This window comes from Aquarana catesbeiana, linkage group LG10 (assembly GCF_042186555.1).
Source record: "Aquarana catesbeiana isolate 2022-GZ linkage group LG10, ASM4218655v1, whole genome shotgun sequence".
Lineage (NCBI taxonomy): Eukaryota > Metazoa > Chordata > Amphibia > Anura > Ranidae > Aquarana > Aquarana catesbeiana.
The window spans coordinates 234,258,941-234,273,525 of NC_133333.1; the positions used below are offsets into that span (position 1 = coordinate 234,258,941).

Consider the following 14,585-nt stretch of genomic DNA (forward strand, 5'->3'; position numbering starts at 1 on the left):
TCAGTCTCTTCTCCCCTCAGAGAACCGGGATCTATGTGTTTACACACATGTGTAAACACATAAATCTTTGTATGTCACGAGCGATCACGGGAGCCAGGTGGTCATCGCCCCACTGGGCACTCACAACGGCTCCAGGGGCGAGCAGCGGGCGCCACTAGTGGCCACAGGGCGAAGCGGCGTAACATAACGTAGTTTCGCCCAGCCGTGCCATTCTGCATTCAGTAAACTGTGGCGGCTGATTGGCAAGTGGTTAAAGTGGTAGTAAACTTTTTTTATTTTTACCTACTGGTAAGCTTATGATAAAACTTACCTGTAGGTAGAATGAATATTTCCAAAAAGTGAACCGTTTAGGAGATATTCTAGCGAGCAGCAGCCGGTGACATCACCGGCGCATGCACTCTGAAGGAACAGCATGCCTGGGAGTGACGTCACCGTGGCTCACCCAACCAGGCGTCTGGGAGTCCCTGAACCCGAAAGGAAAACTGGGTGAAGATGGAAGCCTCTGCAGTGGTGACAGCGCGCTGCTGGAGGGCGTCATTTTAAGGTAAGTCCTTCATAATGTGGTAGTATGTGGTGCATACTAGCACATTATGATATTGCCTTGCAGGTCGAAATGTTTATTTATTTTTTCTTACAGAGTTTACTACCACTGAAAAGTCTTCCTGCAGTTGAGGCAATCCAGTTATCCATACCCCTCAATATTTGAGACTCAACTGAGCCTAGGACTTCTGTGCTGCAAGGCTGGACTGCTAACTACATAGCCACCCACATTAAAAGCCATCTTTTGGGGGCGGCAGCCCAACATTGCATACAATACTACTGTAACTCTATATAATAGAAAAAGCATTAAATGACAATATACTTACCAATACCAACAATGACAAAAGCTGCCACCCCATTTAATATTCCAAGGTACTGTATCCCGAAGGCCACGTGGTAAAGGAAAAGAGCCACAAGGCAGCTGAGGCCGATGCTGGCAATCCCAAAAAAGGACAGGAACACTGTATAATACAGAGACACCTTTATTATTGTTAATGATAATAATATAAGAACTGGTTCAAACATTATCACAAATGATACTAAAACGAGCGTCTGTACACATCTAAAGAAAATCTATGAATGTTTCTGCCTTTCCTTACAATGGAAACCTCAGCTATAATACTCTGTAGTGTGAGGACCCGTGGCCTCATACAACTCTTACGTTTTGGAAATTTTCATATTTGCGCATCGAGGCCTTCGGGTAAGACTGCGTAGGTTAAGCATTTTAATAAATAAATAAATAAATACATAAATATGTCTATGACTGTTAACCACTTGGGCACTCATACCCCTTTCCTGCCCAGGCCAATTTTCAGCTTTCAGTGCTGTCACATTTTGAATGACAATTACGTGATCATGCTACACTGTACCCAAATTAAATTTTTATAATTTTTTTCCTACACACATTTTTACCAGCTTTCTTTTGGTGGTATTTAATCACCACTGGGGTTTTTAATTTTTGCTAAACAAAAAATTTTGAAAAAAAAAAAGCAAACATTTTTCATAGTTTGTCATAAAATTTTGCAAACAGGTCATTTTTCTCTTTCATTGATGGGCACTAATGGGCACTGATAGGCTGCACTGATGGGCACTGATAGGTGGCACTGATGGGCACTGATGAGGCAGCACTGACAGGTGACACTGATGATGAGGCACTGATGAGCACTGATTGGCAGCGCTGATGGGCACTTATAGGTGGCACTAATACGCACTGATGAGGCAGCACTGGTGGGCACTGATAGGTGGCACTGATGGGTGGCACTAAAGAGCACAATTTTCTTGGGGGGCGGCCCGTGGCCCCCACCCAGCCAGCCAAACCAGAACCCCCCCCCGGCACGCTAGAATGATTGATTGCCACTTACCCACCCACGCTAGGGTTGCCACATCATCCCTTTAATCCAGGACACAGATTAATTACACAGATTCTGAAGTGGATTTAATGCAGATAAGGCACTAAGTGAGTTTAATTATCACCTTAATCAGCCACAGAACCCGTGTAATTAATGTGTGTCCTGGATTAAAGGGATGATGTGGCAACCCTAACCCATGCTCACTCATCGCCCACCAGGACCCCCGCCAGCCCTGTTCTTACCCCATCCAGGTTTCGGCTTCGGCGGTCCACCCCCCCCCCTTGCGTCTCCTCCCGAGTCCCGGCGGTCTCTTCTCCTCCCAGCCAATCAGGATTTAGGACTTGAGGCCAATCAGGTCTTAGGACTCCTGGCCAATCGGGTCTAAGGACCGCTTCCTGATTGGCCGGGTGGAGAAGCAGGAAGACATTAGCAAATATAAATTTGCTAATACACAACAACACTGTGCCCTGAGCCCACCCTTTTTGAAGCCAATTAGAGCCTCATCATGTGCTTCAAAAACAAAAAACCCCATTGGAATCCACGCATCTGGCACCCTGCGTGTAATAGGGGGGCCCCTGCGCCCTGTATGAGCACTGGGTTTAGCACTGGGAAACTTTTTGAAAGATAAAAAGCACATTTTATATAAAACTATATGGATCAGACCAAAATGAGGGACAAATGAGGAGGAAAGAGGGACTTTGTTCCAAATCGGAGACAGTCGGGAGCTATGCTCTATCCAAAAGGAAAAAAAAGCTTTGCCTTAAGTTCTACTTTATTGCTGCTTGTAATGTGGCCTTGGGCTCTGTAGAGACTTCTGGATGAGGCAATGAGGCATTTATAGAAAATGGATTTTCTTTACCGCATGGCTTACAGAATGGCCATATATAAATACATTTTTTTTACAAGAAAATCACAATTCACCCGGTACCTGAGAATGAGGTGAGGATGTAAACGAGGACGGCGATACAGCCTGTGCTGATGAACGCCAGCAGCATGTCGTTGTTGAAGGTCGTCCGCACTTCATAGTCAAACAGGTCGGTCCCCCCGTACAGCACTTGTACTTTACTACAGAGATGAAACAAAGACATCCATCAGAAATATTGAGAAACAAAACACTGTACATAAGAGAATGGCAGGTTAACCTTCCGGACCATTTCATTCTCTCCTATCATTCCATCATCCCTATATACTGTACAGTGGGGGCAGAAAGTATTCAGACCCCCTTAAATTTTTCGCTCTTTGTTATATTGCAGCCATTTGCTAAAATCATTTAAGTTCATTTTTTTCCTAATTAATGTACACACAGCACCCCATATTGACAGAAAAACACAGATTTGTTGACATTTTTGCAGATTTATTAAAAAAGAAAAACTGAAATATCACATGGTCCTAAGTATTCAGACCCTTTGCTGTGACACTCATATATTTAACTCAGGTGCTGTCCATTTCTTCTGATCATCCTTGAGATGGTTCTACACCTTCATTTGAGTCCAGCTGTGTTTGATTATACTGATTGGACTTGATTAGGAAAGCCACACACCTGTCTATATAAGACCTTACAGCTCACAGTGCATGTCAGAGCAAATGAGAATCATGAGGTCAAAGGAACTGCCTGAAGAGCTCAGAAACAGAATTGTGGCAAGGCACAGATCTGGCCAAGGTTACAAGAAAAATTCTGCTGCACTTAAGGTTCCTAAGAGCACAGTGGCCTCCATAATCCTTAAATGGAAGAACCCTTCCTAGAGCTGGCCGTCTGGCCAAACTGAGCTATTAGGGGAGAAGAGCCTTGGTGAGAGAGGTAAAGAAGAACTCAAAGATCACTGTGGCGAGCTCCAGAGATGCAGTCGGGAGATGGGAGAAAGTTGTAAAAAGTCAACCATCACTGCAGCCCTCCACCAGTCGGGGCTTTATGGCAGAGTGGCCCAACGGAAGCCTCTCCTCAATGCAAGACACATGAAAGCCCTCATGGAGTTTGATAAAAAACACCTGAAGGACTCCAAGATGGTGAGAAATAAGATTCTCTGGTCTGATGAGACCAAGATAGAACTTTTTAGCCTTAATTCTAAGCGGTATGTATGGAGAAAACCAGGCACTGCTCATCACCTGTCCAATACAATCCCAACAGTGAAGCATGGTGGTTGCAGCATCATGCTGTGGGGCTGTTTTTAGCTGCAGGGTCAGGACAACTGGTTGCAATCGAGGGAAAGATGAATACGGCCAAGTACAGGAATATCTTGGACGAAAACCTTCTCCAGAGTGCTCAGGACCTCAGACTGGGCCGAAGGTTTACCTTCCAACAAGACAATGACCCTAAGCTAAAATAATGAAGGAGTGGCTTCACAACAACTCCGTGACTGTTCTTGAATGGCCCAGCCAGAGCCCTGACTTAAAACCAATTGAGCATCTCTGGAGAGACCTAAAAATGGCTGTCCACCAACGTTTACATCCAACCTGACAGAACTGGAGAGGATCTGCAAGGAGGAATGGCAGAGGATCCCCAAATCCAGGTGTGGAAAACTTACTAAATACTGAGCAAAGGGTCTGAATACTTAGGACCATGTGATATTTCAGTTTTTCTTTTTTAATAAATCTGCAATATGGGGTGCTGTGTGTACATTAATGAGGGAAAAAAATGAACTTAAATGATTTAAGCAAATGGCTGCAATATAACAAAGAGTGAAAAATTACAGGGGGTCTGAATACTTTCCGTCCCCACTGTATATATTATATTACATTTTTTTTTTCTAGGGTTTAGACCAGGGGTCTGCAGACTTTGGTCAAATGTGGCCCGCTACAAGATTTGTTTCACCCTGCAGCTAAGGTCAGTAGCGCATCCTCCATGCGGGTCCACTGTGCTTGCAATCAGGTCTAACTGTGGGTGAGCAGCGATCCACAAGCAATCACATGCTTGCCCCAGCATTCACAGGAGGACAGAACGTCCTCTGTTCACACCTGCCCTGCCTCCAGGCTCTCGCCTTGCTGGTTCAGTAATGCTGCAAGTATGTAAGGTAAGGTGAGACTTTTCTGGGGACTCTGATGTAAGGCGGGACTCTGATGGGGAACCTGATGGAAGGGGGGACTCTGATGTAAAGGCAGACTCTAGTGGTGAGTCTGATGTAAGGGGGAACTCCAATGGGGACTCTGAAGTAAGGGAGGGATTCTAATGGGGATCCAGATTGATTTAAGGGGGGATCCTGAAAGAAGGGTGAACTTTGATTTGGAATTTGATGTAAGGGAGGACTCTGATGGGGACCCTGATGTATGGGGGGAGGGGGCTCTGAAATAAGAGAGGAACTCTCATGGGGACCCTGATGTAAGGGGGCACTCTGATGTGGACTCTGATGTAAGGAGTGACACTGGAGAGGACCCTGATGTAAGGGAGGGGTCCTTTGATGTAATATGGGCCCTGATGTAAGGGGGAACCCTGATGTCAACTCTGATATAAGGGTTGACTCTGATGTAGGCTCTGATGTAAGGGGGGGAATCTGATGGGGACCCTGATGTAAAGGCATACTCTGGTGTGGAGTCTGATGTAAGGGGGGACTCTGATGAGAACCCTGACGTAAGGGAGGGGTCATCTGATGTAAGAAGGGGACTCTGATATGGGCCCTGGTGTAAAGTGGAACCCTGATGTCAACTCTGATATAAGGGTTGACTCTGATGTAGACTCTGATGTAAGGGGGGGAATCTGATGGGGACCCTGATGTAAAGGCATACTCTGGTGTGGAGTCTGATGTAAGGGGGGACTCTGATGAGAACCCTGACGTAAGGGAGGGGTCATCTGATGTAAGAAGGGGACTTTGATATGGGCCCTGGTGTAAAGTGGAACCCTGATGTCAACTCTGATATAAGGGTTGACTCTGATGTAGACTCTGATGTAAGGGGGGGAATCTGATGGGGACCCTGATGTAAAGGCATACTCTGGTGTGGAGTCTGATGTAAGGGGGGACTCTGATGAGAACCCTGACGTAAGGGAGGGGTCATCTGATGTAAGAAGGGGACTCTGATATGGGCCCTGGTGTAAAGGGGAACCCTGATGTCAACTCTGATATAAGGGAGGGTGGACTCTGATGTAAGAGGGCAATCTGATGGGGACCCTGATGTAAGGGCATACTCTGGTGTGGCGGTCGCATGTAAGGGGGGACTCTGAAGAAGAACCCTAATGTAACGGGAGGGGTCCTCTGATGTAATGGGGGACTCTGATATGGGCCCTGATGTAGGGGGGAACCCTGATGTCAATTCTGATACAAGGGTTGACTCCTATTTAGACTCTGATGTAAGGGTGAGGGGGGATCTAATGGGGACCCTGATGTAACGGTCGACTCTGATGTAAGTGGGGGGGGGGTTATCCAATGGAGACCATGATGTAAGGGTCAACTCTGATGTAAGGGTTGACTCTTATGTAAAGGGGGGGGGGTATCTAATGGGGGCCATGATGTAAGGGTTCACTCTGATGTTAAAGCCTACTTTGGTGTGGAACCTGATGTAAAGGAAGATGCTAATGGGAACCCTGAGTTAGGGAGACTCTGATGTGGACTCTGATGTAAGGGGGGGAATCTAATGGGGACCCTAATGTCAGGGGTGATTTTGATGTAAGGGCATACTTTGGTGTGGAGTCTGATGTAAGGGGAGACTCTAATGAGAACCCTGAGGAGGAGTTCCCTGATGTAATGGGGGACTCTGATATGGGTACTGATGTAGGGGGGAACCCTGATGTCAGCTCTGATACAAGGGTTGACTCTGATGTAAACCCTGATGTAAGGGGGGGGGGGAATCTAATGGGGACCCTAATGTAAGGGGTGATTTTGATGTAAGGGAGGATAGCTAATGGGGACCCTGATGTAAGGGTTGACTCTGATGTAAGGGGGGTATCTAATGGGGACCCTGATGTAAGGGGGGTATCTAATGGGGACCCTGATGTAAGGGGGGTATCTAATGGGGACCCTGATGTAAGGGGGATATCTAATGGGGACCCTGATGTAAGGGGGGGTATCTAATGGGGACCCTGATGTAAGGGGGGTATCTAATGGGGACCCTGATGTAAGGGTTGACCCTGATGTAGGGGGTATCTAATGGGGACCCTGATGTAAGGGTTGACCCTGATGTAGGGGGTATCTAATGGGGACCCTGATGTAAGGGTTGACTCTGATGTAGGGGGTATCCAATGGGGGCCATGATGTAAGGGTTGACCCTGATGTAGGGGGTATCTAATGAGGACTCTGATGTAAGGGTTGACTCTGATGTAGGGGCTATCTAATGGGGACCCTGATCTAAGGGTTGACCCTGATGTAGGGAGTATCTAATGGGGACTCTGATGTAAGGGTTGACTCTGATGTAGGGGGTATCTAATGGGGGCCATGATGTAAGGGTTGACTCTGATGTAGGGGGTATCTAATGGGGGCCATGATGTAAGGGTTGACCCTGATGTAGGGGGTATCTAATGGGGACTCTGATGTAAGGGTTGACTCTGATGTAAGGGGTATCTAATGGGGACCCTGATCTAAAGGTTGACCCTGATGTAGGGGGTATCTAATGGGGACTCTGATGTAAGGGTTGACTCTGATGTAGGGGGTATCTAATGGGGGCCGTGATGTAAGGGTTGACTCTGATGTAGGGGGTATCTAATGGGGGCCATGATGTAAGGGTTGACTCTGATGTAGGGGGTATCTAATGGGGGCCGTGATGTAAGGGTTGACTCTGATGTAGGAGGTATCTAATGGGGACCCTGATGTAAGGGTTGACCCTGATGTAGGGGGTATCTAATGGGGACCCTGATGTAAGGGGGGTATCTAATGGGGACCCTGATGTAAGGGTTGACCCTGATGTAGGGGGTATCTAATGGGGACTCTGATGTAAGGGTTGACCCTGATGTTAAAGCATACTTTGGTGTGGAATCAGATGTAAGGGAATATGCTAATGGGAACCCTGAGTTTAGTGGAGACTGTAACGTGGACTCCGATGTAAGGGGGGGTGGGATAATGGGGACCTCTGATGTAAGGGGGGGTTATCTAATGGGGACCCTGATGTAGACTTTGATGGGGGGGGGATAATGGGGGCTCTGATGTAAGGGGTGACTTTAAAGTAAAGGCATACTTTGGTGTGGAGTCTGATGTAAGGGGGGACTCTAATATGAACCCTGATGTTAGGGGGGACTCTGATAGGGGCCCTCACATATTGGGGGATTCTGATGGAGAGTTTAATAAAAAATTGAACAAAAACTCGGTCTGCACCTTTCCCATCATTGGCTCAAATTGTTTGGAATTTCTTTGCTTTACTGAGGTTTTTTCTCTGTTGTTCTGAACCAAATCAGTTTGATTAGAAAAAAAAGAGCCCCAAGTACCCAAGTAAAACAAACTGATTCAATTAAATTTTATGCCTTCACCTATAAAACTGATATAAAATGTGTCCCTTGTACTGATAACTTTAGAGACCCCTGATTTAGTTAGCCAGACCAGCCACTAGGGGGCAGTAAACAAAAGCCCCTCCGGTCTTTTTCCTCTTAGATTTATATTGGTATAAAAAAACATTTTAGTATGGAGTTTTACTGCCACTTGTTAATGGCTCGTTACCATCTTCCTAATGGTTTAGGTTTGCAACTAATTTAATTTATGAGCTTGCTCATCGAACCGATTTCTTCAATAACGCTCTTCAAAGGCCGTGTTCCCATAAAGATCCCTGTTTGAACAGCACTGGGCATAGCTCAATACATCAGCCGCATTATCCACACTGTTAATCAATTTAATTAATCATCCAGACCGGGCAGACAAAATGAGCCTTTCAGTTCTGCGGGTACCCAGAAGAAATTATGAAGTATATTTATTAAGATTGCAGATTTCAGATGGAAAGACTTTGCAGCGAAGTGGTCAGAAGCGCATTGATACGTATACGAGGATTAAAGGGGCAATCCAATATAGAACACCATGTAACATTATTAAAGTTGAACTCCGGGCATAAAAACTTTCATATAAATATATTCCTCCATAGACACAAAGAATATAAATCAGCTTTGTGTTTAACATTTGCCTTTGCAAACCCAGATATTACCTTGTGACAGAAGCAGTGACATCATCACTGTGCTGTACAAAGACTGTGCAGAGAGCAGCGTTGTGGGAGGGGTTCAGCAAAACCCCACCCACTACAGGCTGCCTGCGGAAAATCAGAAGGAGCGGAGACAAGACCAGTCACAAGGAGGGAGAGCAGCAGTGACCGGTCTTTCTTATTTTTTTTTTAACTTCAGCTCTGGAAGGTCTTACCCTTTTTGTGACCAGGCCATTTTTTCCTATTTAGCACTGCGCTACTTTAACCGCTTGCCGACCAGCTGCCATCATTTTACTGCCGCAGGTCGGCACGATCCAGCAAACCGTCGTAGCTGTACGTCGGCTCGCGGGATCGGGATAGCAGGCGCGCGTGCTGCACAGCGGGGGTGCCGATGCTCGTGGCCGACGGTTACAATGACCACTGGCCACAAGCAATCACGAGCACGAGGGACAGAACACAGAAGTGTGTTTGTAAACACACAAATCTGTGTTTTGTTCTGAGAGGAGTGACAGATCGTGTGTTCCTATTAGCTAGGAACCACGATCTGTCACTTCCTCTAGTCAGTCCCCTCCCCCTACAGTTAGAATCACCTCCCAGGGAACACATTTAACTCCTTGATCGCCCCCTAGTGTTAACCCCTTCCCTGCCAGTGACATTTTTACAGTAATCAATGCATTTTTATAGCACTGATCGCTGTATAAATGCCAATGGTCTCCAAAATGTGTCAAAAGTGTCTGATCTGTCCGCCATAATGTTGCAGTCCCGATAAAAACCGCAGATCGCTGCCATTACTAGTAAAAAAAAAAAATAATAATAATAATGCCATAAATCTATCCCCTGTTTTGTAGACGCTATAACTTTTGCACAAATCAATCAATATATGCTTATTGCGGTTTTTTTTTACCAAAAATATTTAGAAGAATACATATAGGCCTAAACTGAGAAAAATGGGTTTTTTAAAAAAAAAAAAATGGGGATATTTACTATAGCAAAAAGTACAAAATATTGTGTTTTTTTCAAAATTGGCGCGCTTTTTTTGTTTATAGCGTGAAAAATAAAAACCACAGAGGTGATCAAATACCACCAAAAGAAAGCTCTATTTGTGGGAAAAAAAGGACGTCAATTTTGTTTGGGTACAGCATCGTATGACCGCGCAACTGTCAGTTAAAGCACCGCAGTGCCGAATCGCAAAAAATGGCCCGGTCATTCAGCAGCCAAATCTTCCGGGGCTGAAGTGGTTAACTGGTAAATGCACAGTCATGCAACGCTGTACCCAAACCAAATGTGATATCATTTTTTTCACACAAATAGAGCTTTCTTTTGGTGGTGTTTGATCGCCACTGGGGTTTTTATTTTTTGCAATATAAACAAAAAAAAAATATTTTTTACTTTCTGCTATAGAACATATCCAAAAAAAAATTCTTTTCTTTTGGCCAAAATGTATTCTGCTACATGTCTCTGATAACAAAATCCCAATAAGTATGTATTGGTTGGTTTGCGTGTAATGTTGACCACGCCCCCTTATGACGTCACAGTCCCAGCATGCCTCGGGACTGTGGCGTTATAAGGGGGCAGGGTCACCGCCTATATAAGGCATTGCGGAGCGCTCACACACCATTACAGTGGGAGAGAGTGTTGTGTCAACATTGGAAGAAGAGAAGAGGGAAGAAGACGAAGCAGAAGTCCAGGCCACCGCTAGCAAAAGAGCGACAGAAGATAGCGGAGGAGCCGGCAGAAGAACCGGACACCGGGGGAAGAGGTCGAACACCGGGAGAAGAGGCCGGAGAGCGGGAGAAGAACTGGACACCGAGAGAAGAGGTCGAACACCGGGAGAAGAGGCCGGAGAGCGGGAGAAGAACTGGACACCGGGAGAAGAGGTCGAACACCGGGAGAAGAGGCCGGAGAGCGGGAGAAGAACCTGACACCGGGAGAAGAGGCGGAGACAGCGGTGAAGTCAGAAGAAATCCCCGAAGTCGGAAGAAGACCCCCGGAGCTGTCTAATAAATTACTTTAAAAACCTGTGTAGTGTGTTTTTTAATTGACACTTTTTTCCTAGGTGAATGGGTAGGTGAACAATGTATCCCATACTCATTCACATAGGGTGGGGGGCCGGGATCTGGGGGCCCCCTTATTAAAGGGGGCTCCCGGATTCCGATAAGTCCCCCGCCCGCAGACCCTGACAACCAATGGCCAGGGTTATCGGGAAGAGGCCCTTGTCCTCATAAACATGGGGACAAGGTGCTTTGGGGTGGGGGGGCCGGGGGCCCACAGGGCCTCCCCTCCCCCAAAGCACCCACCCCCATGTTGAGGGCATGCGGCCTGGTACGCTTCGGGGGGGGGGGGGCGCTCACTCGTCCCGACCCCCTTTCCTGACCGGCCGGGCTGCGTGCTAGGATAGGGGTCTGGTATGGATTTTGGGGGGGACCCCACGCTGTTTTTTCGGCTTAGGGGGTTCCCCTTAAAATCCACACCAGACCTAAGGGACATTGTCGCCTCCCCCTCACGCTCGCCGCAATAGGAAAATTTGTTTTTCCTATTGCAGCGAGCGTGAGATATAGTACCCGTTGGATCCGTTGGACCAGCATACAGAGGAACAGGCTTTCCGTTAGGAACTGAGTCCGGCGGAGTTACAACGGAAAGATTTGAAGCAGGTTTCAAATCTAAAGTCCGTCGGAAGTCCGATGCAGCCCACACACGGTCGGATTGTCTGCTGGATTCGGTCTGTCGGACCAGTCCGGTTGGAAAGTCTGCCCGTGTGTACGCTGCATAACTGACACTGGGGGTAAATGACTAACTGCCATTGACATCACCAATTACACCGGTGATGTCTTTTGGTGGTATTTGATCAGCTCTTGTTTTTTTATTTTTTGCGATATAAACGAAAAAAGACCGATTTCTTTTTTTAAAAACAATATTTTTTACTTGCTATAAAACATTTCTTTATAAATGTTTGGCCAAAATGTATTTTGTTACATATCTCTGATAAAAAGATCCCAATAAGTGTATATTGATTGGTTTGAGGAAAGTTATAGCGTCTACAAAGTATGGTATAGATACTTTTTATTTTATTATTTCTTTTTTTTACCACTTATGGCGGTGATCAGCGACTTATTTTGGGACTGTGATGGCGCTGCGGGAAATCTGACCCTAACTGACACCGGGGGGGATGACTAACTGCAACTGACATCACCAGTGACACCAATGGTGATGTCTTCTGGTGGTATTTGATCGTCATCGGGTTTTTTATTTTTTGAGATATAAACGAAAAAAAGACTGAATAAAAAAAACAAAAAAAAAACAGTATTTTTTACTTTCTGCTATAAAACATATCCAAAAATAAATACATTTTTTTGGCCAAAAATGTATTCGGTTTCATGTCTCTGATTTAAAAAACGATCCCAATAAGTATATATTGATTGGTTTGTGTGAAAGCTATAGCGCCTACAAACTATGGTATAGATACTGGAATTTTTATTTTATACTACTAATGGCGGTGATCAGCGACTTATACTGGGACTGTGATAGTGCGGCGGAAAATCTGACACTAACTGATGCTGAAGGAAAATGACTAACTGCCACTGACATCACCAGTGACACTAATGAACAGTGGTAATTTTATACACTGTCACTGTACCAATGGCCTGAAAAATGGATGTGTGTGCAGGATAGGCAAAAAGGGGGGTATACAGATGGTGCAACCACAGCTGCTGTTTGGAGTGCTGACAGGGAATGGAGCCTGTCCTGGCTCCTGCAAGAAAAGGGTGGCCCCTGGAAGTCGCACATCCAAGTTATCCTAGAGAGGTGAAGAGAGTGGCAACCTCAGCCTGGACTCCAACCAGGCTACGCCCCAACGCGTTTCACTCTGCCCGCTGGAGCTTAGAAGGGATTAACATCTAGGGGTGATCAAGGGGTAAATGTGTGCCTAACTATGTGTAATGTGTGTACAGTGTGCTGCTTTTACTAATAAATCTTTAAGTTTCTCATCCCTATATTGCAGGGATGAGAAACAGATAGATAGTATAGTATAGCACAAAAAAATATATAAAAATAGCGTAGGGCTAGCATGACTGGGGGACAGTGGAATCAGGGATTGAGAGGGTTAACAAAAGTTCAGGAAATTGAAATGGAGTCACTTACTGGGATTGGTGGGTTTTCAGTGGGGAGAGGGGGTTAAAAGGGGGTCTTGTAGGAAGTCTGGCAAGTTCCCAGCATCCAGAGAAGACTCATGGAGGAAGAACATTCCCACCCGCTCCTACAATGGATCGGTTCTTCTTTAAGTGGTCATGTTGGCCTAGCCCTTGTTTCTTTGGAGGCATTTTTAAAATCTGCTGTGCTTACTATATTAGGGACCCATCTATGGTATGGAAAGCTCTATTTGTGGGAAAAAATGATAAAAATTTCATTTGGGTACAGTGTAGCATGACCGCGCAATTGTCATTCAAAGTGCATCAGCGCTGAAAGCTGAAAATTGGTCTGGACAGGAGGGTGGTTTAAGTGCCCTGTAAGCAAGTGGTTAAGGGGGTATGGCAGGTGTGTGTCCTATACCTACCTAAATATTTTTGCTAATAGGTGTACCTAGCAAAGATGTGGTGCACACAATGTGGATTTACGGTGGATAAAAAAAGTCTACACACCCCTGTTAAAATGTCAGGTTTCTGTGATGTAAAAAAACGAGACAAAGATAAATCGTTTCAGAACTTTTTCCATCTTTAATGTGACCTATGAACTGTACAACTCAATTAAAAAAACAACTGAAATCTTTTAGGTGGGGTAAAAATAAAAAAATAAAATAATGTGGTTGCATAAGTGTGCACACCCTCTTATAGCTGGGGATGTAGTTGTGTTCAGAATTAAGCAATCTCATTCAAACTCATGTTAAATAGGAGTCAGTACACACCTGCCATCATTTAAAGTGCCTCTGGTTAACCCCAGATAAAGTTCAGCTGTTCTAGTAGGTCTTTCCTGACATTTTCTTAGTTGCATCCTACAGCAAAAGCCATGGTCCGCATAGAGCTTCCAAAGCATCAGAGGGTTGTCATTGTTAAAAGGTATCAGTGAGGAGAAGGGTACAAAAGAATTTCCAAGGCATTAGATAGACCATGGAACAGAGTGAAGATCATCATCAAGTGGAGAAAATATGGCACAACAGTGACATTACCAAGAACTGGACGTCCCTCCAAAATTAATGAAAATATGAGAAGAAAACTGGTCAGGGAGGCTGCCAAGAGGCCTACAGCAACATTAAAGGAGCTGCAGGAATATCTGGCAAGTACTGGCTGTGTGGTACATGTGACAACAATCTCCCGTATTCTTCATATGTCTGGGCTATGGGGTAGAGTGGCAAAACAGAAGCTTTTTCTGAAGAAAAAAAAAACATCCAAGCCTGGCTAAATTTTGCAAAAACACATCTGACGTCTCCCAAAAGAATGTGGGAAAATGTGTTATGGTCTGATGAAACCAAGGTTGAACTTTTTGGACATAAGTCCAAAAGATATGTTTGACGCAAAAACAACACAAGTTGGACTTGATGGACTTTTTTAACCTCACCTACTATGTAACTATGTATGTAACTATGTAACACTGCACATCACCAAAAGAACACCATACCCACCATGAAGCATGGTGGGGACAGCATCATGCTTGGGGCTGTTTTTCTTC

General features: G+C 45.3%; 1 protein-coding gene across 2 annotated transcripts in view; it reads right to left on the bottom strand.

Moving 5' to 3' along the window:
- The window catches only part of DISP3 (dispatched RND transporter family member 3), a 231,380-nt gene that overhangs the window by 124,315 nt on the left and 92,480 nt on the right, over positions 1-14,585 (bottom strand). For both annotated transcript variants that reach the window (XM_073603437.1, XM_073603436.1), the window contains exons 4-5: positions 2,818-2,954; positions 867-1,001 (exon numbers count right to left, since the gene is read on the bottom strand). In XM_073603437.1, the coding sequence (XP_073459538.1) occupies positions 867-1,001; positions 2,818-2,954 (272 nt within the window). The remainder of the gene's footprint in view (positions 1-866; positions 1,002-2,817; positions 2,955-14,585) is intronic.